General features: G+C 45.5%; 1 protein-coding gene across 1 annotated transcript in view; it reads left to right on the forward strand.

The window, feature by feature from the left end:
* Positions 1-13747, forward strand: part of SLC13A5 (solute carrier family 13 member 5) — a 52713-nt gene extending 38966 nt beyond the window's left edge. Inside the window, exons 9-13 of the mRNA XM_039507785.1 lie at positions 2358-2479; positions 3193-3311; positions 5423-5584; positions 10803-10940; positions 12147-13747. Coding sequence (XP_039363719.1) covers positions 2358-2479; positions 3193-3311; positions 5423-5584; positions 10803-10940; positions 12147-12275 — 670 coding nt within the window. The 3' untranslated portion in view covers positions 12276-13747. The remainder of the gene's footprint in view (positions 1-2357; positions 2480-3192; positions 3312-5422; positions 5585-10802; positions 10941-12146) is intronic.
* Positions 13748-22916: the final 9169 nt, after the last annotated feature.

The following is a 22916-nucleotide window of genomic DNA, read 5'->3' on the forward strand; positions in this document are numbered from 1 at the left end:
CTTTTGGCAGCTTGCCTACAGGAGGTCTGCCGGTCCCGTGGATTCGGCGGCAATTCGGCGGCGGGTACACCGAAGCCGCTGGACCGGGGATCTCCCGCAGGCATGCCGCCAAAGGCTGCCTGACTGCCATGCTTGGGGCGGCAAAACAGCTAGAGCCGCCCCCTGGTTCTCATTTGTTGCATAGCACCAAACCACCAGATAATTGACAATCTCTGCTCTAAAGATGCACAGCTGGCGAGGGTGCTGCAGCCTAAGGGTACGTCCAGACTACGCGCCGTATCAGCGGGTAGTGATCGATTTTTCGGGATCGATATATTGTGTCTCATCTAGATCCCCGAACGCGCTCCCGTCGACTCCGGAACTCCACCAGAGCGAGTGGCGGTAGCGGAGTCGACACAGGGAGCTGCGGACGTCGATCCCACGCGGTGAAGACGGGAGGTAAGTCGGAATAAGATACTTCAGCTTCAGGTATTCCCGTAGCTGAAGTTGTGTATCTTACATCGACACCCCCCGCAGTGTAGACCAGGCCTATGACCGGCACAGCCAATGTGAGGGGAATTCATGCTGTTTGTTCATTTCTATTAGCCCTTCCATTTTATGAGTTAGGATCAGATTGAACATCACTTTAATATGCAGTAATGTCATCTGCAGAGAATCTATCCAGCACCCACAAGGAAATTGACTCAGTGATTTGAAAGGCTTCTCCATCTTCCGCCTATGCTCCTAACCTTGCACCAAAGTTTTCAAGGGAAACACCATTAAGAGTATTTCTTGGCACACCCCACCTGTGCTGCAGTGATTCAATTCATTTGGCTTCCTGTTGAGAAGTGTTTTTACTCATCCCACATGCACCAGTCTCACCTGCGACCTGATGATGATGACTGGTCACCTGCAGCTGCTTGTTTGTTGGTTGTTCTTTTATTTATTTGTATTGTGGTAGCGCCTAGGAGTCCCAGTCACTCCACTGTGCTAGGTGCTGCACAAACGTAGAACAAAAAGGCTGCCCCTACCTCAAAGAACTCACTAGTGAGGTTCACAATTCCAATCTCTAGAGACTAGTGTTTAGGATTTTTTTTTACACTTGAAATCTTTGCACATAAACTAACAGAGAAAAATGCGTCAACTACACTAAATAAAATATATGCATAAGTGAGACTCTTTTCTTTGAAATATGAAGGAAACATATTAAATATCTGTGCCCTGGGTGTTGTTTTGAGGACTTGGTATTTGCTATAGTATAACATTTTTAAAAGTACATGAGTTACTTTGGAGCCTAAATCCATTTTCAAAAGTGATTTAGGACCTCCCAGCTTAGAAGCCTAAGGGTAGGTCTACGCTGCAGTTGGAGGTGTGATTGCACCATGGGTAGATATATGCAAGCCAACTTTAATCTAACTAGCTTGGGTACCAATAGCAGTGAAGCCAAAATAGCTTGGACTTGGGCACAGCCTAGCTGCCTGAGTAAGTACCCATGTACAACATGTGTTGCAGTCACACCTCTGATTGCAGTGTGGATGCACACTAAGTCCCACTGACTTTTAGTGAGACTTAGGGCTTGTCTACACTTACCGTGGATTGACACTGTGGTGATCAAGCCACTGGGGGTCGATTTAGAGGGTCTAGTGAAGACTTGCTAAATCGACTGCCTATTGCTCTACCGCCGACTCTGGTACTCCACCAGAACGAGAAGCGTAAGTAAGTGGATGGGAGAAACTTGCAATACTCTAGATACTGCAATAAGTTGACCTAAGCTGTGCCAACTCCAGCTACATTATTCATGTAGCTGGAGTTGTGTAACTTAGGTTGACTTAACTCCGTAGTGTAGTCCTGCCCTTAAACTTGTTAGTCCCCAAGTCACTCTTGAAAATGGGACTTCAGCTCCTTAACCACTTAGTCTGTAAAGGAAATATTTTCAAAGGGCCTAAATCCAAGCAGGGGTCTGGTCCTGGCATTCATTCAACTTTTGACCCCTCCCTGGATACAAGGAGGATGATAATACTTCCCTACTTAACAGAAGTGTGGTAGAGAAGACACTTTGATATCTTTCAATGGAAGGCAGGACGGAATTGCAAAGTGATATTAAGTAAGATGATACAAATGTGGATATGTGGAGTTTTGCTAGTCTGGATATCAGAATCTGCAATATCACGGTACAAAATATTGCTACATTCTTAAAGACCAAATAGAGAGATTGTACAGACAAAAGTAAATAGGATTTATGGTTACCATGTACTGGGACAATGGTGTGTGCTGGATGGATGCCATGTACTGGGACAATAGAACACATGCTGGAGGCATGCCATGTGTTGAGACACAGGTGTACCGTATTCTAACCTGCCCTCTGCTTTTTCTTTTAGGTACGTTACTGATGCCAGTGTAGCTCTCTTTGTTGCACTCCTGCTGTTTGTAGTTCCTGCCACTAAACCCAAATTCAACTGCTGTAGTCGAAATAGCTTTAGCCCTGAACAGAACACAGAAGGTAATGGAAAGAGAAATTGACAATATTGATGCTTCCCCTGGCCAGTCCAGCTGTATGATTCTGTGGTGAGATCACAGAACTCACTGTGCTGAGATGGTGAAGCCATTTCTCAGCTCCAGCTGAGGGTGCTGGAAGAAGCACTCCTTTGTGACTTAGGGCTTGTCTGCAGGAACCAGGAGCATGTGGCAGACTCGGGTGTAAATCTGCCCTAGGCCAGCCTGCCACGCACTGTCTGTGTGGACCCTGCTGCGGCATGCTGAAAGTTCCCTAATAGACACGGTCCTACTCCTGTTTCAAAGCGGGGTAGATCAGAGTGCACTGCGGAACTTTTAGTGTGTGTCCGCATGGAGCCTGGGGACAGTGAGTGTGCGAAAGGCGAGTGCAAGGCAGATTCACACTCCAGCTTGCTGCGAACTAAGTGTTTGTATAGACAAGCCCTTAGTATGTGCAGTTCCTGGGAGCTAATCCCACTTCTTAGTTACTGCTGGCACTTGACCATAACCCTTGTATATCCCTGTGCACCTGAAATGGGCAGTTTTCTCACTAGCATGCCTGTCCTGGGCTATCACATACACTGTGTGTCATTGGGTTCTAGCACTTCCTTTGTGCTGGGGTGGTGGCTACAGTAAGTGCACATCTGCGTGTACAGCCTTGAACGAAGTCGGTGTCTTCATCTCCTCACAGCATTCGTTGCTCTGCTTTTATCTTTTTAGCGATGAAAGAGCCCTTTTTCCCAGCCCCGTTGCTGGACTGGAAGGTAGTTCAGAGGAAGATGCCCTGGAACATCGTGCTGCTGCTAGGAGGAGGATTCGCCTTGGCCAATGGAAGCGATGTATGTCCTCACCTCTAGCTGCTATTGAGTCTAAGGGTGACCTTTCTGCTCTGCTTTCTGGTCCCTTGTTAGTAGTAACAGGTCCAAACCAAACCAGCATCTGAACCAGTGCTTAATTTGTGCCAGTGCTGAGCCCTGGCACCTCTAGGCGTGGCAGTTCATAGCCCCAAGCACCTCTGGGCTTGCTGCCTCAATTATGAATGTAAAAAAAATTGCTTGAGAGACAGCATTACAAATTTCATTACAAATTAAGCACTGGACAGTAACGTGAACAATTTACTTGAACAGCTCAGCCTGTTCTCTATTTACTAGCATAATTGCTCTCCTGTTAGGATGGGTGACCCTCAGAGATTGAACTCCAGGAGTTCCAGTGCTTAACTCATGCTTCTCCAAAACACCGGAGCCTCCAGAATCTGCAATATTGACAGGAAATCTTCCTTGAGGTTTCCTTAGTGCAAATAGCAGGAGAGTGGCCTTCCTCGCTGTATATTGTCTCACCCAGTTCTACTCCAGACAACAGAAGTCCAGCAATGTATCTAAGAGTGTCAGAGCTGTTTTGGGTTTGTTTAGAAGGGATGTAAATCCTCATACTTCAGGGCATAAAGCAAACACTTACTGAAGGGATTAAGGAAGCAACTCTCTCTATGGGCAGGTTACTCCATAATCAGCCACTAGGGGAGCAGTTCTCAAACTTTAGCCACCTGAGGACCCCCATTTTGATTTACATTTTTGGGGACCCCAACCCCTCCCGCTCAGCCCCAAGGCCCCCACTCCTGCCCCACCTCCTCCCGCCCCCCCACTCACTCCATCCCGCCTCCCCCCATTGCTCACTCTTCCCTACCCTCACTCACTTTCACCAGGCTGGGGCAGCGGGTTGAGGTGCATGAGGGGGTGTGGGCTCTGGGAGGGAGTTTGGGTGCAGGAGGGAGTGAGGGGTGTTGGCTCTAGGAGGGAGTTTGGATGCAGGAGAGGGTGCGGGCTGCGCGTTCTGGGAGGGAGTTTGGGTGTGGGAGGGGATGCAGGGTGCGCATCCTGAGAGGGAGTTTGGGTGGAGGGGGTTGTGTGGGGTGTGGGCTCTGAGAGGGAGTTTGGGTGCAGGAGGGGGTGCAGGGTGCGCATTCTGAGAGGGAGTTTGGGTGCGGGAGGGGGTGCAGGGTGAGCATCCTGGGAGGGAGTTTGGGTGCGGGAGGGGGTGAGGGGTGCGGGCTCCAGCTGGGTGGCACTTATTGCAGACCCCAGTTTGAGAAACGCTGCGCAAGGGGGTTTCTTGAACCTTTCTTTGAAGGGTCTGGTAGTGACTAACATCAGAGATAGGACATAGGACTCCCTGGACCACTTCTCCGATCCAATGTTCCTAACTTCAGAAACGGTTCAATTCAGCTCTAGAAATAGGCAAGGATTTGCAAGAATCCTGACTCCATTAAAACTGTTTCACGCACCCCTGTTGAGATGGTCTGAATCAGAACCCCAGATCCCCAAACTGCCAAGCTTTGAGGAAGTTCACATCCATCTCCCAAACTTTGTGGCTGGGCTGTTCTTAAATGATGGGCCAAACCAAAGCCCTGGATTGGACCGTTGCCCAGACATTGGATCTGGAGGATCCAAAGTGCTGTATGGTGGTTTCGAACTGCATAGCAGAAAACTTTTGTAAGCCACTGAGTTCATCTCTGATAGTATTCATGAAGGAAAACACAGTCATTCAATTCAGTACCTTCAGAAGCCGTAGCAATTCTTTCAATGATTCCTCTGAGCAATTCATTAAATGTTTGCAGTTGTGTGGCTTCCTTGGTCTCTGGTATAACTCAGTATTGAGCTTCTACTTGGCAAAAATGTAAGTACTTTCTGACCAAAGTGAGAGAGAATAAATCTGACTTAATTTCCAACTGGCAGGGAATCGCCTTTATTATTCTTATTACTATTTTTAAGGAAGATCACATTACTTGTTCTATAAATGACCTGGTTTGTTTGCTCTTGAATGATCTAACCACTAATGTCGATGGCCTGTTTTCATGTGTGTACTTGGATCTGGCAATACATTACATGCAGTATGAGCTACTATGGATGGCCTAGAGTTCTGTGTCTTACTGAATGACCTCTCTTGATTTTGTCAGGCTTCTGGTCTGTCGAAATGGCTGGGTGATCAGATGACCCCACTGCATGCTGTCCCACCATGGGCCATTGCAGTGATACTTTCACTTGTTATTGCTGTCTTCACCGAATGCACCAGTAATGTAGCTACGGCCACCCTCTTTCTACCCGTCTTTGCGTCCTTGGTAAGATATTTTTTTTTCTTATTGGGTTTTCTCACTGCTGATCTGGAAAATTGACTTAAAAAATCAAGGAAAAGGGATAAAGTCTTTAAAAATGGAGCAATACCACACTTAGTGCCATAAGCCAAGGGACTTTATATGCAAATAGGGTTACTCCAGAAAGCATCTAGCAAACAACCCATCAGATAGCAAAGCTGGCTCTAGTGCTGGGGGGAAAAGGCCAGACTTGCAGCCCTGGAGTCCTTTATCTATCCACGGGATAGGTATCAAACAGGCAGCGGCGCTGCAGAATTCCCTGGCACTGCCCTGCTACTGGGCATCAACCCTGACGGTCCAACTCCCGGAATGAGAAAGTGATTCAGCGTCCTTGGCCCCTCTCCTGAGATTGCCCATCAGCAGGCCAGTTAATGCCAACTGCGATGGTGGTTTGTGTGATGTGGGCACTTGTCCACTGGAAAGTGGACTGAGCCATCAACTCATTTTACCCAACACCAGTCAGCTGGTAAAGATTTTTGGTCACTGGAGCTGTATTCAACCAGCAGCCTGGAGGTTAAAAGTTCTATCTTGCATTCCCCCCATGTACTAGGCAGTGCCCACCAAAAACATTTCACCTCTTTAGTCTCTCATTCAGGGGAGCATCACTGAAGTCAATAGACCCTAAACACAAGCTTAAAATTAAGCACATGTGAAGTACGTAACCGTATGAATATGCTTAAGTGCCATTGAAGCCAATAGGGATAGACTTTAGCATGCTCATAAATGCTTTCCTGCCTTAGAGAGGGGCAAGTTTAGTACCGAGGGCTTGGTTTTTTTCCATTGCCTTGCACCTTGTGTGCTCATTTACCCCAGTGCAAAGTGAATACAAAATGTGTGTAAAGCCCCACCATTCTGAGTTTGACATTTTACCCCCACTTTGCACAGTGTAAATGATGACCCAGGGTAGGGCAATGGAGCCTTGATCCGTGAATGTATATAGTTGGTGAAACACGTTAGGATCCCTTGGGATTACAAATGCTGTACACATGTAAAATGTTATTTTTTCTCTGCTGTGATAGTCTTCCTGCAGGGCTCTAGATTTTTGTTCTCCTTTGTTCAGATCCAGCACTCTTCATTCATTTCCTTGGATGCTGCAGCCATCTCTGTCTCTTTTGCTAGAACACCGAAGACAAGAGCATCCATATAGGGTTCATTGTGCCATTTCTGCTGAGTAAAACAGAACATTTTTAAAATCTAAGACGACACATAAGGAAAGGAATAAAAATGGTCACGGCCTTTTTTGAGCAGAGTTGGTTGGCACCACAGTGAATAGATAGTTTTTTCTTTATTTGTAAAGAGTTTTAGTCTCTTCTTTCAAGTAAAATTATCCCGACCCAGGCTGCTTAGCTGGCAGTGACTTAAATTGACACACAAGTTGTGGGGACTGGAGAATCCCACAAAACAGGCATAATGTTTAAAAGTTTTGTTCTGTGAGCCTAGTAATTATAATCAAGTCCCTGTGTCACTCTGACAAACCCTTTCAAAGTGTTGTTAGAGATCAAACAAAAGAACTCGATATAAATTTGACCAGAACCCCAAATTATACCATGCAGAGGGAAAAAAAGAACCAAGTATCATTTTTAAATGTTACTCTGCATCTGCAGTCAAAAGTGAATTGTGAAGTGAAATAAACCGGCCATGTAGCAAGCCGTGTTTAGGAGAAAAAATTCCATGTGTGGGAACGTAGAAGTTAATGGAACCTATCCAGTGTTGGCAGCTCTGTAAATACAAAACTGAAGAGAATACCTAGAAGATCCAACAGGACAGAGCAGAGCTATAACTAGGAATTTTAGCATCCATATTTGTGCCCCACGTGGGGGCGTTTCTGGCATTTCTCTGCCCCCATGGCTTTGCACCCTGGGCAGCTGCCCTGCTCACCCTGCACTGGGTTATGGGCCTGGAACAGTCGTATATATTTGATTTAGAAGAGGTGGTCAGTAGTAAAATAAGAATGGAAAGCCAGCATGAGAAATACTGATTCATCAAATGCATAAACAGCTTTTTAAAATTCAACAGATATTAAATGGTGACTATGGAGATATTTAGTTGAATGCAATTTCAGGACAACAAGACTATACCACAGTATTTCTCAAACTGGGGCTGTCGCTTGTGTAGAGAGAGCCCCTGGCGGGCCGGGCTAATTTGTTTACCTGCCCCATCCACAGGTCTGGCCGATCGCAGCTCCCACTGGCTGTGGTTCGCTGCTCCAGGCTAATGGGAGCTTCTGGAAGCGCCGGCCAGTACATCCCTCAGCCCTCACTGCTTCCAGAGCTTTCCCTACACAAGCGGTGGCTCCAGTTTGAGAAACATTGCTATACCCCATGTGAAACCTGCCTGTACAGAATTCATATAAAGTGAGATTCAGTGTATAGTGAAGTAATAATGAAATTTGGCACTCTTTGGACCAGATCCTCATCTGGCATAAATTAAAGCAGCTTCACTGAAGTCTGTGAAGCTACGCAGATTATACCAATTGAAGGTCTGGACCTCAGACCTTCTTTCCAAACTTCACAGGGAGGTTGTTGAGAATAAATACATGTAAAGGGCTGTGATTAAGAGGACTGTCACCAGTTGTCCTCCATGTTCACTGAAGGTAGGACAAGAAGTAATGGGCTTAATCTGCAGCAAGGAAGATTTAGGTTACATAGTAGGAAAAACTTTGTCAGGGTAGTCAAGATCTGGAATAGGTTTGCAAGGGAGGCTGTGGAATCCCCATCATAGGAGGGTTTTAAGAAAACGGACAAACACCTGTCAGGGATGGTCTAGGTTTGCTTGGTCCTGCCTCAGTGCAGGGGGCTAAACTAGATGACCTCTCAAGGTCCCTTCCAGCCTTACATGTCTAAGAGTCTATGACTGAGGCACTCGGATACTATGCTAATGAGGGCCATATAAGTACCTCAGATATACAGATAAATTATCTTCAAAGGGCTTTGAAAACATTTTGGAGCCAAAATTCTGCCCTCAGATATGCCTGTGCAGCCACCTTTGGATTGGATGGGAACTGGGTGCCCGACTAAGGGCAAAAATTATTGTTATTATAGTGCCTAGGAGCCCCAGTTTTGCACTAGAGCCCCAGTGATTTAGATAATGGCACTTATAAAGTTTGCGGACCATACCAAGTTGGGAGGGGTTGCAAGTGCTTTCAGAGGATAGGATTAAAATTCAAAATGATCTGGACAAACTGCAGAAATGGTCTGAAGTAAATAGGATGAAATTCAATAAGGACAAATCTGAGTGGCCTTAGGAAGGAACAATCAGTTGCACACACACAAAATGGGAAATGACTGCCTAGGAAGGAGTACTGCGGAAAGGGAGCTGGGGGTCACAGTGGATCACAAGCTAAATATGAGTCAACAGTGTGATGCTGTTGCAAAAAAAGCAAATATCATTCTGGGATGTATTAGCAGGAGTCTTGTAAGCAAGATACGAGAAGTAATTCTTCTGCTCTACTCTGCACTGATTAGGCCTCGACTGGAGTATTGTGTCCAGTTCTGGGCACCACATTTCAGGAAAGATGTCAACAAATTGGAGAAAGTCCAGAGAAGAGCAACAAAAATGATTAAAGGTCTAGAAAACATGAGCTATGAGGGATGATTGAAAAAATTGGTTTAGTCTGGAGAAGAGAAGACTAAGAGGGGACACGATAATAGTTTTCAAGTACATACACCTCTACCGCAATCTAACGCTGTCCTCGCATTATAGGTGAAACTGCATTACGTTGAACTTGATTTGATCCGCTGGAGTGCACAGCCCCGCCGCCCCGGAGCGCTGCTTTACCACGTTATATCCGAATTCGTGTTCTGTTGGGTGGCATTATAACAGGGTAGAGGTGTAAAAGGTTGTTACAAGGAGGAGGGAGAAAAATTGTTCTTCTTAATCTCTGAGGATAGGACAAGAAGCAATGGGCTTAAATTGCAGATTGGGCAGTTTAGGTTGGACATTAGGAAAAACTTCCTAACTGTCAGAGTGGTTAAGCACTGGAATAAATTGCCTAGGGAGGTTGTGGAATCTCCACTGGGGATTTTTAAGAGCAGGTTGGACATACACCTGTCAGGGATGGTCTAGATCAGTGGTTCCCAACCTTTTCCAGGTGGCGGGCGCCAGATGATGAGCCACCAAGGACCATGGCCAGCGACAAGCATCGGCCAAAATGCTGCCAAGAAGCGGCAACGTCAAGAGGTGTCACTGCCGAAATGCTGCCGAAAAACAGCTGCATTTCGGCGGCGCTGCCTCTTGGTGACACTGCTTTTCGGCGGCATTTTGGTGGATGCTTGTCCGCTGGCCAGTACGTGGGTGCACATAGATGCCCTGGCGGGTGCCATGGCATCCACGGGCACTGCGTTGGGGACCACTGTTCTAGATAATACTTAGCCCTGCCATGAGTGCAGGGGACTGGACTAGATGACCTCTTGTGGTCCCTTCCAGTTCTATGATTCTATGATTGTGGTAGGTACTGTTAAAACTTAGAACAAGAAAAATTAGCCCTAACCCTTTACCCTAGTCCTCATAAATACCCGTGAGGTAAATAAGTGCTTATTTTACATTTTTACAATGGTGTCCCCATTTTACAGATAGGGAACTGAGACAGAGTTCTGGAGGGCCTGATTTTTTCCAAAGATGCTGAGCACCTAGAGCTCCCATGACTCCAGCTGAAGTGGTGGGTGCTCAGCAGGTCTGAAAATCAGGCCTTCAGGGTGGGATTTTCAGAAGAGTTCAGTGCTGGCCTAGAACCACTCCCCTTGAAGTTAATGGCGAAATGCCCATTGCCTTCAGTGGGAACCGAGCTAGGCCAATGCTGAGCACTTCTTTAAATCCCACTCCAAATGACTTGCCCAAGGACACAGAGTCTGTGCCAGATCCAGGATTAGACCTGAAGACTTCCTATCATCTAGTCTTGCAGTCAACCCATTAACCCATGTCCCTCTCTCTGGAAATAGGATGGAAGCCTTGACCTACATCAGTAACGTGCAGTGTGCAATACGCAGGTCTGGTTAGAATGAACTTTCTGCTTAGTGAAGCAGTCCTTTGCTATGAGAGGAGTCCAGTGCATCATGAATTTACGGTTCAGAAGTGACTTATATGGGGGGATGAACTGACCTGTTGTGTCTGTGGGATCTCACAGACACTTGTGCCTGCTTCTATTTCTGAACAGTGCTAACACTATGTCTGTTCTCTTTTCCCCCAGTCACAATCAATCGAGGTCAATCCCTTGTACATCATGATCCCTTGTACTCTCAGTGCCTCTTTTGCTTTCATGCTACCTGTGGCAACACCTCCAAATGCAATAGTGTTTTCCTATGGTCACCTCCAGGTTTTGGACATGGTAAGATGATGATGACGATTCCCTGGCATTTTGCCTAAGCTTCCATTACCCTCTTCCGTAAATATCATGGATGTAGCTTAGTTTTATGGTCCTGCATTTCCAAAGTTCCCTGGGCTGTCAATAGACACATGTAAACAACCTCAGCCTCTAATGCTACCACCCCATTTTGTGGTCACGTTGTAATAGGAACTCGTACGTAAAAAGCAGTGGCACTTCGCTCCAAGTAATTGCCACGCAGGATGCTGATTCTGCAGTCTGTCGTTTTGTCTTTTATATGTACCGGGTAAAACTTCTCACTGCAACCTCATTGTCTTCAATGGGTTTGCATCAGCGTAGCAGGGGGCCGGGGCCTGATCCTGGGCCCATTGTGGCCAATAGCAAAACATCCTCCTCGACATGAGTAAGATTGATCCTGCAATTGATGGTGTGCCGGCAAACTGCTGCACCATGCGGCGCCATACTGAAGTCAATGGGGCTCTCTGGAGTCCACCCATGTGCTGGATTGGCATCTAATCTGCACCAATGCAGCTGTAAGGTCTCTAGTGTAGCCGCTCTAAGACAACGGGAGAGAGCTCTCCCATCGGCTTCATTACTCCAGCTCCTGCGAGTGGCAGTAGCTATGTTAGCAGGAGAAGCTCTCCTGTAGCACTGTCCACACCCGCGCTTAAATTGGCATAAATTATGTCGCTCAGCATGGATGGCTAATTCACACCGCTGAGCAACAGAACATGTCAGCTTAAGCTGTAGTGTAGCCATGGCCTCATTGTGGCAGAATCTGGCCCTTAGCCAATAAATGCATCTTGTTTGACAGACCAGGTGGATGAGGCAATAGCTTTTATTGGACCAGCTTCTGTTGATGAGAGAGACGAGCTTTCGAGTTGATCCAATACAAGAAATTACCTCACCCACCTTGTCTCCCTAATACCCTGGGACCGACCCTGCATACAATAGTGGACGCGATCTTGTTTGACAGTCTTTCAAGATTCCAAACTAATTACAGAGCTAAGAGTTTGCACCATGTTCCATGGCAGTTCCATTTACGGAAGAACACAGAACAGCCGGCCCAATGGTTATCTCTCTGCTTTAATAGGAGGAGGGGTTTAAGAACACCTTCAAGTTTCTTCACTGCGTTTATGCTCATGAGTTCTGGCAGGTCTTTTGAGGCTCATTTGTCCCGGTGTTTTGTGTTTTGTTTTTCCCCTCCAGGCTAAATCTGGAATAGTGATGAACATTATTGGAGTCCTCTGCATCACTTTGGCCATCAACACCTGGGGACGTCCCTTGTTCAGCTTGGACACGTTCCCATCCTGGGCCAATGCCACAGCTGGAAAGTGAGCGGTAAAGGATTCATCAGAAAACCCAAAGGAACCCTAGTACTGTTTCCTCCTGCCCCACATCCTGTCTAGAGCCTTATCAGCACCTCATATGCTGGGTTAGGAGGAATGCAACATTCTGAGGTCTAAATTTCAGGTCAAATGCAAATCAACTCATTCTAGCCGTGACTGAGCCATAAGTGCTGCTTCCGCACCCAAGTCTGAGGAGCTGCGTCCGTTTCACGCCTGTGATCTCGGTGTCTCTCCGAGCAAGATGGGGATGTCGCTCAAGGTTTTATGTAACTTTATTAAATAGAAGAGAGGCTGCGCTGCAAAAAACGAATCGAACCTCCGTGTAACTAGTGCGCGCTTGGAAATCATTAGCATCGGACACTTCCTACAGGCTGAGGCCTGCTGCGGTTCCTTAATGTCCTCCAGTGTCCACCCGTCAGCAATTGCACTGAGCGTCCTGACTGTCACTTGCAGGCTAATGCAGGAATGGTTCATTTAGACTGGGCTCAGCAGTGCGGTGAGAACTATTCCTTCCAAGTCCAGAACCAGCCATGTTCCCTGAGGCCTTGTCATCACTCCCAAATCCGCGCAGTGAAGAGTCGGGTTGACTAACACCAGGCTGACTGACCATGACTTGGCCTCAGGATGAGTCATGGTCAGCTTCATGGTGGTGCAAGTTGCACTCAGAAGAATGTGTTGTTTCAACAGGGCAAGTACTTTATTAGACAACGTGGAAGTGATCAAGATGGGCAGCAAGACTTCCAGGTGTAGTTAAACCTCCGAGATTAACCCTTTAAGTGCCTACCAGCAGAGTGCTCGTTAACTCATTAATTCTGGGGTGAAGACAAGGCCTCAAAGACAGGCTTTTAAGTAGGAACACACTTCCCACTTGTATCAAAGTATAGCAATAACCAGAGAGTGAATTTAAAGCTATTTGTGGACTGAGTCCTGAAATCCTTATGCATGGATCCCTGTAGGACTGGGTCCCGGGGCTCCAACAGCAGATTTGTCTGATGAAGGTCCTGTGTGTAAAGCGTTTTGTAGCACCTGGTTTATAACTGGAATAGCACTATGATTTCGCTCCGTCTTTCTGAAGCAGCTGGTGGCAGGCAGCTACAGATGTATCTGGCCATACTTCTGTGCCACGGTCATGGGGAAGGTTTTAATTTAGTATTTGGAGACTAAATTACTGGAAGCCATGGCCACATGGTCTAGCGGAATGGCTACAGGGCTGGCTACCAGGCACCTCCTGAGTTCTGTTCCCAGACTCACTATGTGGCCTTGACCAAATCACACCACTGCTCCGTGCCTCAGTTTCCCCAGCTGCAAAATGAAGATAATGATACTTACCTACCTCACAGGGGTGTTGTGAGGGTTAAGAACCCAACTCCTGCAGCCCTGGGAGATCAGCCTGAATAAGGGCTTCAGGATTTGGTCCCTAATGTATGTAAGATATTAAATGTTGTTGTTGTTTTGACTTTCTTTATAGAACTGGAAAAAATAATTAATTATTGCTTTGTCTTGAAAAACAAGGAAAATATTTATCTACAAAAACCTCTGCTGCGAGAGCAAGAGGCATGTCCTGAAGGGAAAACACTGTAATAATGATTTAAATTCATTGTCTAAGGGTCTGATCCTGTAAGGTGCTGAGCACCCTTAACCCCATTGACTGCAGTGAGAGTTGCATGTGGCCTCTCCAAAGGACATGTTCAGCATCTCAGGTAGGATTGCCAACCCTCCAGGATTGTCCTGGAGTTTCCTGGAATTAAAGATAAATCTTTAATGAAAGGTTAAGTCATGGGATGAAACCTCCAGGAATATGTCCAACCAGAATTGGCAACCCTAGGCTTAAAGAGTCGGTAGTGTGGCCAAGGCCCAATGCAACCTGGGTGGCCCTCTCCCTATAACTGCAGGGTGAGGACAAGGCAGATTAGCTGTTGGGTTCTGTGGCTGGTGAACTTCACCTAACAAGCAATATCTGTCAATCTGTTAAGGAAGATCCCAGTCCAAGCAAGAAATATTATGGTTGTGGGCGTTTGATCAACACTTGTCTAAACAGATACGCAAACTCAATGAAATCAATGGGTGTTCGGCACTTACCTTGCTCAGGTGCTTTTGTAAATCCCACTTTGCACTTCTCTGTATCTTTTGGTGCCTAAATCCCTTTGTAAATCTGGCCCAGTGTGCCTGCCCGGAGATGCTGATTGGCCTCAGCTCACAGTGACTTCACAGGAACTGGTCCAAGGACCTTTTTGCTGGAGAGTATTACTCAAAATTCTCATTTTTGACCGGTGAGATGAGAGCTGGGTGAGACTTTCCAGTCAACTTGGTGACACCAAAACTTGAACATTTCACCATTTTCAAAATGAAGCATTTTGAGTTTTCAGTTTGCAACAACTTTTCCTTTCCAAACTTTCCTTTCTTTTATTTAAAAAAAAATCAAATAAAATTCAAAAGAGTTTTCAAATGGACAAAATCAAAACAAAACCTTTCCTTCCACCCAGAATATTTTTCATGACTTTTTCAAAATTTGCCAATGAACTGAAAAGAATAATTTTAGTAGTTGGGATGTAAAATCTGGTAGCACTAGAATGCTAGGGCTAGTTCTTAGTTTTCCTGTCTAAATTAACTGAATTAAAAACTTTGCTCTGAGATGTAGGTTTCTGGGAAGGGCCTTAACTTAGTCATTCCCCAGCTCCATGTGCAGGAGTGAGCTGCGGGGAATTTTTGTAAGAAGAGGAAATGAAGTTGTTACTTGAGTTCTCATGTCAGTCAGGGCATCTTTTTCCTGTATTGCTGCAGAAGTTGAAATTAAACTTTATTTTCCTATATGGGCATACAAGACTTTTTTTTTATCAGGGGGGTGGGAGGGGCAGGAGGAACATATAGATGTGAAAAGAAAGAACCTGGTTTCAAAGGGTTTGGGCCCTTTTTATTGTAATCATTGAGTCTTCTTCATACATGTCATGGTCCTTTAAATAGCAACTCTTTCTTTCTAAGGCAACTTAAATGGAAAAGTCACAGGATGTAAACTTGCCAAATAACAAGTGGGTGAACTCCATCTTCTTTCCAGCATGGCTGGTTTTCCTAGTTACCCAACACAGGGCTTGATGGCATTGCATTCCACTCCATTGCATTACACTGTATGTTGGTGTCAGTGCACTGAAATCAGCGGAGGTAAATGTGGTGGAGAATCAGTTTGTGGGAAGGGGGCAGAAGCGGAATCCCAGGCCTTGCCCGGACTAGGATTTCAAGGTGTGTTAGCTAACACCTGCTAAAAAACAGTGTAGACTTCAACGCACGCTAAACTGCTCAAGTTAAAGCCTAGACCCAAGAGGGGGCTTAAAATGGGAGGAATTGCCTCAGACACGAGTACCCTTAATGGCTGAATGCACACCTTACATGAATGCTTGGCTTACTGTCCGGTACATACGTCGAGGCTGTCCCCTCTCCCCCAGGCGGCAAAATTAGTGGCTGATAATCCAAGTTTACACTGATCTGAGCAGTGATATGGGAAATAAATTTTTATTTAGTGCCCTTCTGGCACCCATATTTGTGTTGAGTAGTACCTTGTTCAACAAGAAGTGCCATTCATTTCAATGAGATGACCCCGTAGAGTGAGGTACTATCTAATCCAAGTATAGGTGTCAGAATCTGGCCTTGTACAATGTCTCCAGTGTAATAGGCACAAACAGGCTTTTCTTCAGCATCAAGCATGCGTATCGTCTTGTTCCAGTGCCTTGAGTAAATATATATTGGCAAAGCAAGGAGAATTGCACTCTGTTTATGTCAGTGCTAGGTTATGTCTGCTGCTAGCATTCCTGGGTACAAATTGTTATAGAAATCCATGTTGGGAACATTTCTTCTTCTTCCTTCTTACAATGTTAATGCTTTAGATCAAGTGCTGCAATCAGGGTTGAGGGCCTTTATGTTTCTGGTTGCTGTGCTGGGTACGGAAACCAGCCTTTCCCCACGCAGCGGGCTCCTAGCCCAAAATGTTTGCCAGTGACATCAACAGAGGATGGGGAAGGAGCAGCAGTCAGACGTGGCAGCATCAGGGTTTTTAGCCTGAATGGGTTGTGCAGACAGAGAAAAAGGGTTGTCGGGGGGGGGGCAAGTGGGGCAATTTGCCCCGGGCCCCGCAGGGGCCCCCACGAGAGTTTTTTGGGGCCCCTGGAGCGGGGTTGCTCTGGGGACCCCAGAAAACTTTTGCGGGGCCCAGGCCCCCGGAGCGTCTTCTGCTCCCGGTCTTCACCGGCGGGGGGTCCTTCCACTCTGGGGCAGAAGGACCCCCCCCACCGCCGAATTACCACTGAAGCGGGACCCGCTGCCGAAGTGCCCCGAAGACCCGGCTACACTTTGGCAGTGGGGGGCCCCGCTTCAGTGGTAATTCAGTGGCGGGGGGCCCCCGCTGCGGGTCTTCGGGGCACTTCGGCGGCGGGTCTCAGAGCGGAAGGACCCACCGCCGCTGAATTACCGCCAAAGCGGGGCCCCCCGTCGCCGAAGACCCCAGGCCCCCGGAATCCTCTGAGCGGCTCTGCAGAGAGTAGTTCTCTCACCTGGGCTAGAACACCAACCATATGCCGACAGAGCCTGGGGCTCAACGTGATGTCGGATGACAAGCTGGCACAGAACTTTTGCGGTTCCCGCTCAGGAGCAAATCCAGTGCTCTGTTTGAAATCCCTCTTCTAGTGCAGCCTGGGCCCTACCCTGCTTTTATGCTCATGGAGCTGCAGTAGTTCAAGGTTCTTTTTGTTGCACACTGAGCAGCTAATAGTGCTTCCTACGGTCTAGGAGATCAGTGGGGGGTTTTGGTATGGAACTCCGGAATGGGGGAGGAAATCTGCAAAAGTCCCAAAGGTGCAGGACCATGGTAAATAGCTTGCTGTCATATAGGGCTTGCTCCTGCAAACAGTTATCTCTAGGTGAATAGTGCTTCCTGTACAGTCCCACTGACTTCAGTCGGACTCTGTGTGGGAATAACTATATATGGTATGCAGGATGGAGCCATTAGTTAGGAAATGAGCTTTCAACCCACAGGAGAATCTATGAAGGAAGAGAAAATGTCTTTCCTGGTTGGGTGGTTGTTTGTTTAAATAAATAAATCACTGTAGATTTATGCACAAGTGAGGGGGAAAAAAGCATCCCAGTAGAAACAGATCTGAGTGTAATATAGATTCAGGGCTGAAACTGATTTCCCTCCAAAGCACAGAAGAATTCTTCTTCGACTTCAGAGATAGCAGATAGGTTTAAGCCATGAGCTTGGGATGAAATTCTGCGGCCTGTGTTATGCAGGAAGTCAGAATAAATCATCGGAATGGGCTTTTCTGGTTTTAAAAAGTATGGGCCAGCTCCTCAGCTGGTGTGAATCAGCATAGTGCCACTGAATTCAGAGCAATGCTGATTCGCGCCACTGAGGCTCTGGCCCCCAAAAGAATCTGTGAATCCAGAGCTGGATCACTCCTGGTCAAGTTTTGTCAGTTTCAGATCTTGGGTTCCAGCACAGGCTCATCTCTGCTCTAAAGAGCAAAACCTCAGAATATGGCGAAAGCATTTGCTAAAGATTTTTTTGCATCAGGGATGGGGGGTAGGAATCAGTTGTGGGGGAAAAGCCTACTGAATTGGCTCTAGAGTCAATGCAAGACCAGGTCCTAAAATCAAACCAGCCAGAGTGTGTCTTTTTTGTTAAAATAATGGTGGACAAATTGCATCTTAACAGACTAACTGTTGGCTTTTGAACATTCGTGTTCACTATGGAAAGAGGTGTGCAATAGCAAATCCTTGACATTAGAGCTGCATTGGCCGGTCCATAAAGGTGGGGGATTGTTTTGTAATGTACTCTAGTGCGTGTCAATAAACGTGTGACTTTCCTATATTGTTCAATCTGAGCTGTGCCATTGTGGCACCTTGATGTACTAGAACAATCCAATCTCCGGCTAATTATGGACAATGGCCACTCCTGCAGCTTCTGGTATAATGCATTAGCAGAGCAGTAAGCACCAACTTGCTTGAGAGATTGAAAACTCTCCCAGAGTATCAGTAGCAGCAGCACACTCTGTGCCCGACTGGTTGGCTGCTTTCCCTGTTCAAAGCATTGTTTGAAGAAGCCTATGCAATGCACCACATGGCATCACGTAGTGAGAATAATTGCACAAAATAATTGGGGATTGTGTCCTGCCTCAGTTAAATTTTTCCCTATTTCAATTATATAGTCCTGGAAACTCTACTGCCCTGTTACTTCACATGCTAATGGAATCTGATCCAGCTTGTTGTTCAAGTTCCATTTATAAAGGATTAATGAATGATTAATAGATTGTTATAGAGCCGAACAGATCTATAGGTTATACAACCACAACTTAAAACCACACATAACACCTTCTACTGATGTGCTTATAACCATCTATAACACATACTACTATGGCTGTAACATGAATATAATGTTAACTGTTTAGTAACCTTTGTATAAATGGAACCCTAATACATGATGTGACCCAGCCTCTTTCTAATATTCCTTTTGCTGGGCATCACTAATGCAAGGTGCTGTTTACTGATATAGTTTCTTTAAAATTTAGATGCAAAATAAAAATCAGTGACTATATCCAATTACTATATATTACTTATATGGAATCTTTTTATCCAAGATTCTTGAAGTATGTTGCAATCCTTAACAAAGCCTCAGGATACCTGTGTGGTAGGTAAGTATTATTACCTCTGTTTTACTTGTGCATAGGAGAAGGTAGAGAAAGATGAAGTGACTAAGCCAAGGTTATTCAGCAAGTCAGTGGCAGAGACAAGAATTAAATCCAGATGTCCTGGCTTCCAATCCACTGCTCTAACCACTTCCACATCGCATTAGGGAGAAACACAATATTAATGAAAAGTTAAAGTTACTCAGTTAATTTTTTTTTCAATGTCTGGAAATGCAGACACTAAGAGTTCCTCAGTAACACAGCCACTCTACACATATTCAGGCACTTTATTTTCCAAATTGACTCAAATGACTTTGCTAAAAATTTCCAAAACTGTTTTAGGCAGCCATAAAAGTTTACCACTGCTGTGAAAGAAAGTTATAACCACATGAAAATGAGGGAGGCGGGGAAAGAATGATAATGGACATAACACACCTGATAAAATAAATAAAACTATCCCTAGCAATAATACTGTAACTTTTTAAAATCGAGTTGGTGATTGCGTCATAATTCCAGTATTCAATCTGTTTTTGTTCATTGGGGTTTCTTTGCTGCAATAAGTAAATAGTGGCCATTCATTACACAATAAGGTCCCTTGTATTCCATAGATCCTTGTCATAAGCAGTTACAAGTAAAAAGATGTTATCTTCCCCATGTCTATTCACTCTATTTAACCATGAAAAATTGTTGCCTGGCCTTCTTTGCAATGTAGCTTTTCAATGAGTCAGACGGCAATATATTTTCAAATAATACCTCATGCCAGAAATGTGATGTGCCGCTTCCAAAAAGCAGTGATTCTCTAAACAACCAGATTCTTGAAAAGTCAGGAGAGACTGAATGTTCCTTATAACAAAACAAACCTCCTGTGCTGACTATTGACCAATAATGGGTTTCAGTGACTTAATTAATATTTAGTGAGGCTGGTTGAACATTTTCTGTTAATTTTAATTTGATGGGAAATTGAGTTTTCAGTTATTATTATTATTTGGTGTAGAAAGTGATTGTTTTTGTTGAACATTTCTGATTATTCATTGGAAACCAAAAGCCATACTGATCTGAGCAAAAAAAAGTTAGATATTTTGGTTTTTCCAGACACAAAAAAACTTTAAAAAAAATGAGTTTCAGGTTTTTGATTAAAAGTCAAAATTTCCAGTAGAAAACAATTGTTTTCATTGTCGTTGAAATCTCCCCACCCTGCATTTTCTAATCAGCTCTAGTATGTCAGTAAGAGTGGGATTTTCAAAATTGTTCACCTCTAGCCTAATCCTGTTCTTATTGAAATCAGTGGTCCATTGACATGAGTTAGGCCAGCACTGAGTGATTTTTGAAAATCTCACCCTAGAAGACGCAAAATAGTGATCCAAATTTCAAACTGACTCAAGGTCTTTTGAAGGAAAGATGGCCATGTGGCAAGAACAAGTCAAGTAGGCAGATTATCCGGGTGTGATCCTTTGGCTACTGATTTTGGATGGCTCCATTTTGACACACCTCTCAAGATCTTGCTGGCCTACAGGTGAATTTAAAATCTAGCTCTGCAGAACTCCACCACAGAAATGCATCTCTATTGACCCATTTAAAAACTGGCCTGAGATTTTACAGCAGATAGTGAGGTCTGTGTACATTGTCACCATTCTCATCTTTTTGAGGCACACACAAAAAGTGGAAATTACAGAAGATTGATGTGAGGAAACCAAACCATAGCTTGAAATCCCATTGCTGCAGAAGGCAAAGTATCAGATGAGGTCCCTAAACAATATTGAGATACACATGTCGTCAACCTTTAGGCCACCCTTATTCGCATTATGTAGATGAAAATCTCTAGGTCCGCTTACTTTTTGTAAACTATTTATAGAGCATATATAGTTGGGTCATTCTGTAACTAGCAGATTGCACAGAAATCAACTTGTTTTTGGGTCATGCTGATCTTTGAATAAAGTCCATCTGCAGAGAGCCTATTACAGCCGAGGTAAGTGAATCTGGCAAATTGTTAACTCAAGATATTAAAAGGATTTGCATAGTGGTGGGGCTTCTTTATGGCAGTCTTTGCTGCAGCTTGCTTACTGTAAACTCACAGCGAGAATGCAGGATCTTCTAGATTCTGTTGCTTTGTCTGCTAGCAACACTGCCCTTCCAGAGTTGGGACTAGAACCCTGACGCCCAGTCCTGCTGCTTGAACCACCACAACCCGTGGTCTTCTCTTTTCTTACCATTTCCCAGTGCAGATATCTGCCAAAAAAAATGCATGCTCCCAAGATGAAAACTGATCTTATTCTGTATATGGACCTATTCCCTCTACGCTACCTTTCCTTGAATAGACCCATTAAAGATTACATTTAGCTGAAACAAAAGGATCAGTTTGACATGAATATTGGTTTAAGAACAGTCCCTAATTCAAACCACTTGATGCCACTATCTAGGAATTAGCGATGGGAACTGTGCCACAGAGCTGGATGCCCCCTGGTGGTCCAGGAGAGGAGTGCGTGAACTTCATACTTACCTCTCTGCACTCTGAAGAAATTCAGACAAGTGCTGACCCAGAGGAGAGATGGGGAGAACTGAGTTTGGCCTCGCAGGGGCCTGGGAGAGAGAAGGAATCTGCTCCTTCTTGCTTATTTTAATTCTCTGGATAAGTCTTTTTCTTGTTCTTGTTTTTCCCCTTATAATAACCTACCCCCCAGGAGTTAAACCCTCCCCCATGTGAATGGGTGCATACAGCATCCTTTGCTAATTTCCACCGTTATCTTTGTTGTTAGGAGGGACGGGCCCAAACAAAAAGCCCAGATCCAAATATCCTGAACTTTGTAGATATTGAATATGGATCCAAATTTCCAAGAAGAACAGATTCTCTCCACCTGTCAAAAGGACTGGCTTTTCTCTGCATCTTTTATTTCTGCTGACTGTATTTTTATGTTGAAATTTTGGAAATAATTAGCGGAACATGGAACTTTGGGGCTGTGAAGTTAAAAATCCCTCGATTTGTCTCCCCCTTAGTCAGTGTGGGTAAATGATGTGGTTTGTAGTTTCCTTAGGAGAACTGCCAGCAGTTCATTACTTCAGGAAGAATCAGGTTTGGGGCGTTTTCAGTTGTTGTTAATGATTTTAACCCTGGAATAGGCCTTGATCTCTGATTAATCCCAAGGAAGCAATTGGGACTTGCCCTTTCTGACATGCCGGAGTGCTGGGAAGAAACTGGACTTTATGTGCTGGTCCCAGTAACCTGCCTGGGCGGGGGCGGGAGGGGAGGTCAGTGTCCAATACTCCAATAGCAACCTCTACATCATGTGAGCAAATAATGAACAGATTGTGTGGTGAACATTGCTATGAAGCTTAAATATAGGAACTGAAGTATTCCCTGCACTGAGCACTGACTAAAGTGGATGCTTCCCAGAGACAAGGATCAAAGATGTGGGAGGAAGGCAGGTCAGAGACTTCAGAGCTGAATTTCAGTAGAAACTAGGCTTAGGGGAGCCAGTTCCAACTTTTCCTTTTGTTTTCCTAGCTGCTCGTTGAGTTGCTGTGAGGCAGCCAAGTGAGAGGGACTCTGTGAGCTTAAAAGGGCAGCTCACCCCCGAGCGCTCCAGCTGCTCCCCCTCCTGAGACAGAGGGCTGGTGAGAGGGGTGGACATATTCCCTTAGTCCCACTCCACAGGTCACGAGGCAAAGGCTGAGGGAGGGTCAGGAGGGGGTGCTCCACAAAGGGGATGGGGGAGCCCGACAAGACAGCGGGAACCCAAGAGGGGAGAAAGCGCTCAGGGTGCTCCCGCGGCCCATTCCTTAAAGGGCAACGTCAGCCTTTTCCCTTTCCCGGCTCACAGTTCTTACGGCCTTCACTGACAGGAACGGCATCGTCACCAGCCCTGTCAATGCGACCTCCGCCACCCCGTGAGTGACTTCAGATCAGGGGCTTGATTGGGCCCCAATTCCTTGCTTGTGCTTCAGGACAGCTCTGGAGTTCCTCTGGT

Source organism: Mauremys reevesii, linkage group 20 (assembly GCF_016161935.1).
Source record: "Mauremys reevesii isolate NIE-2019 linkage group 20, ASM1616193v1, whole genome shotgun sequence".
Taxonomy (NCBI): domain Eukaryota; kingdom Metazoa; phylum Chordata; order Testudines; family Geoemydidae; genus Mauremys; species Mauremys reevesii.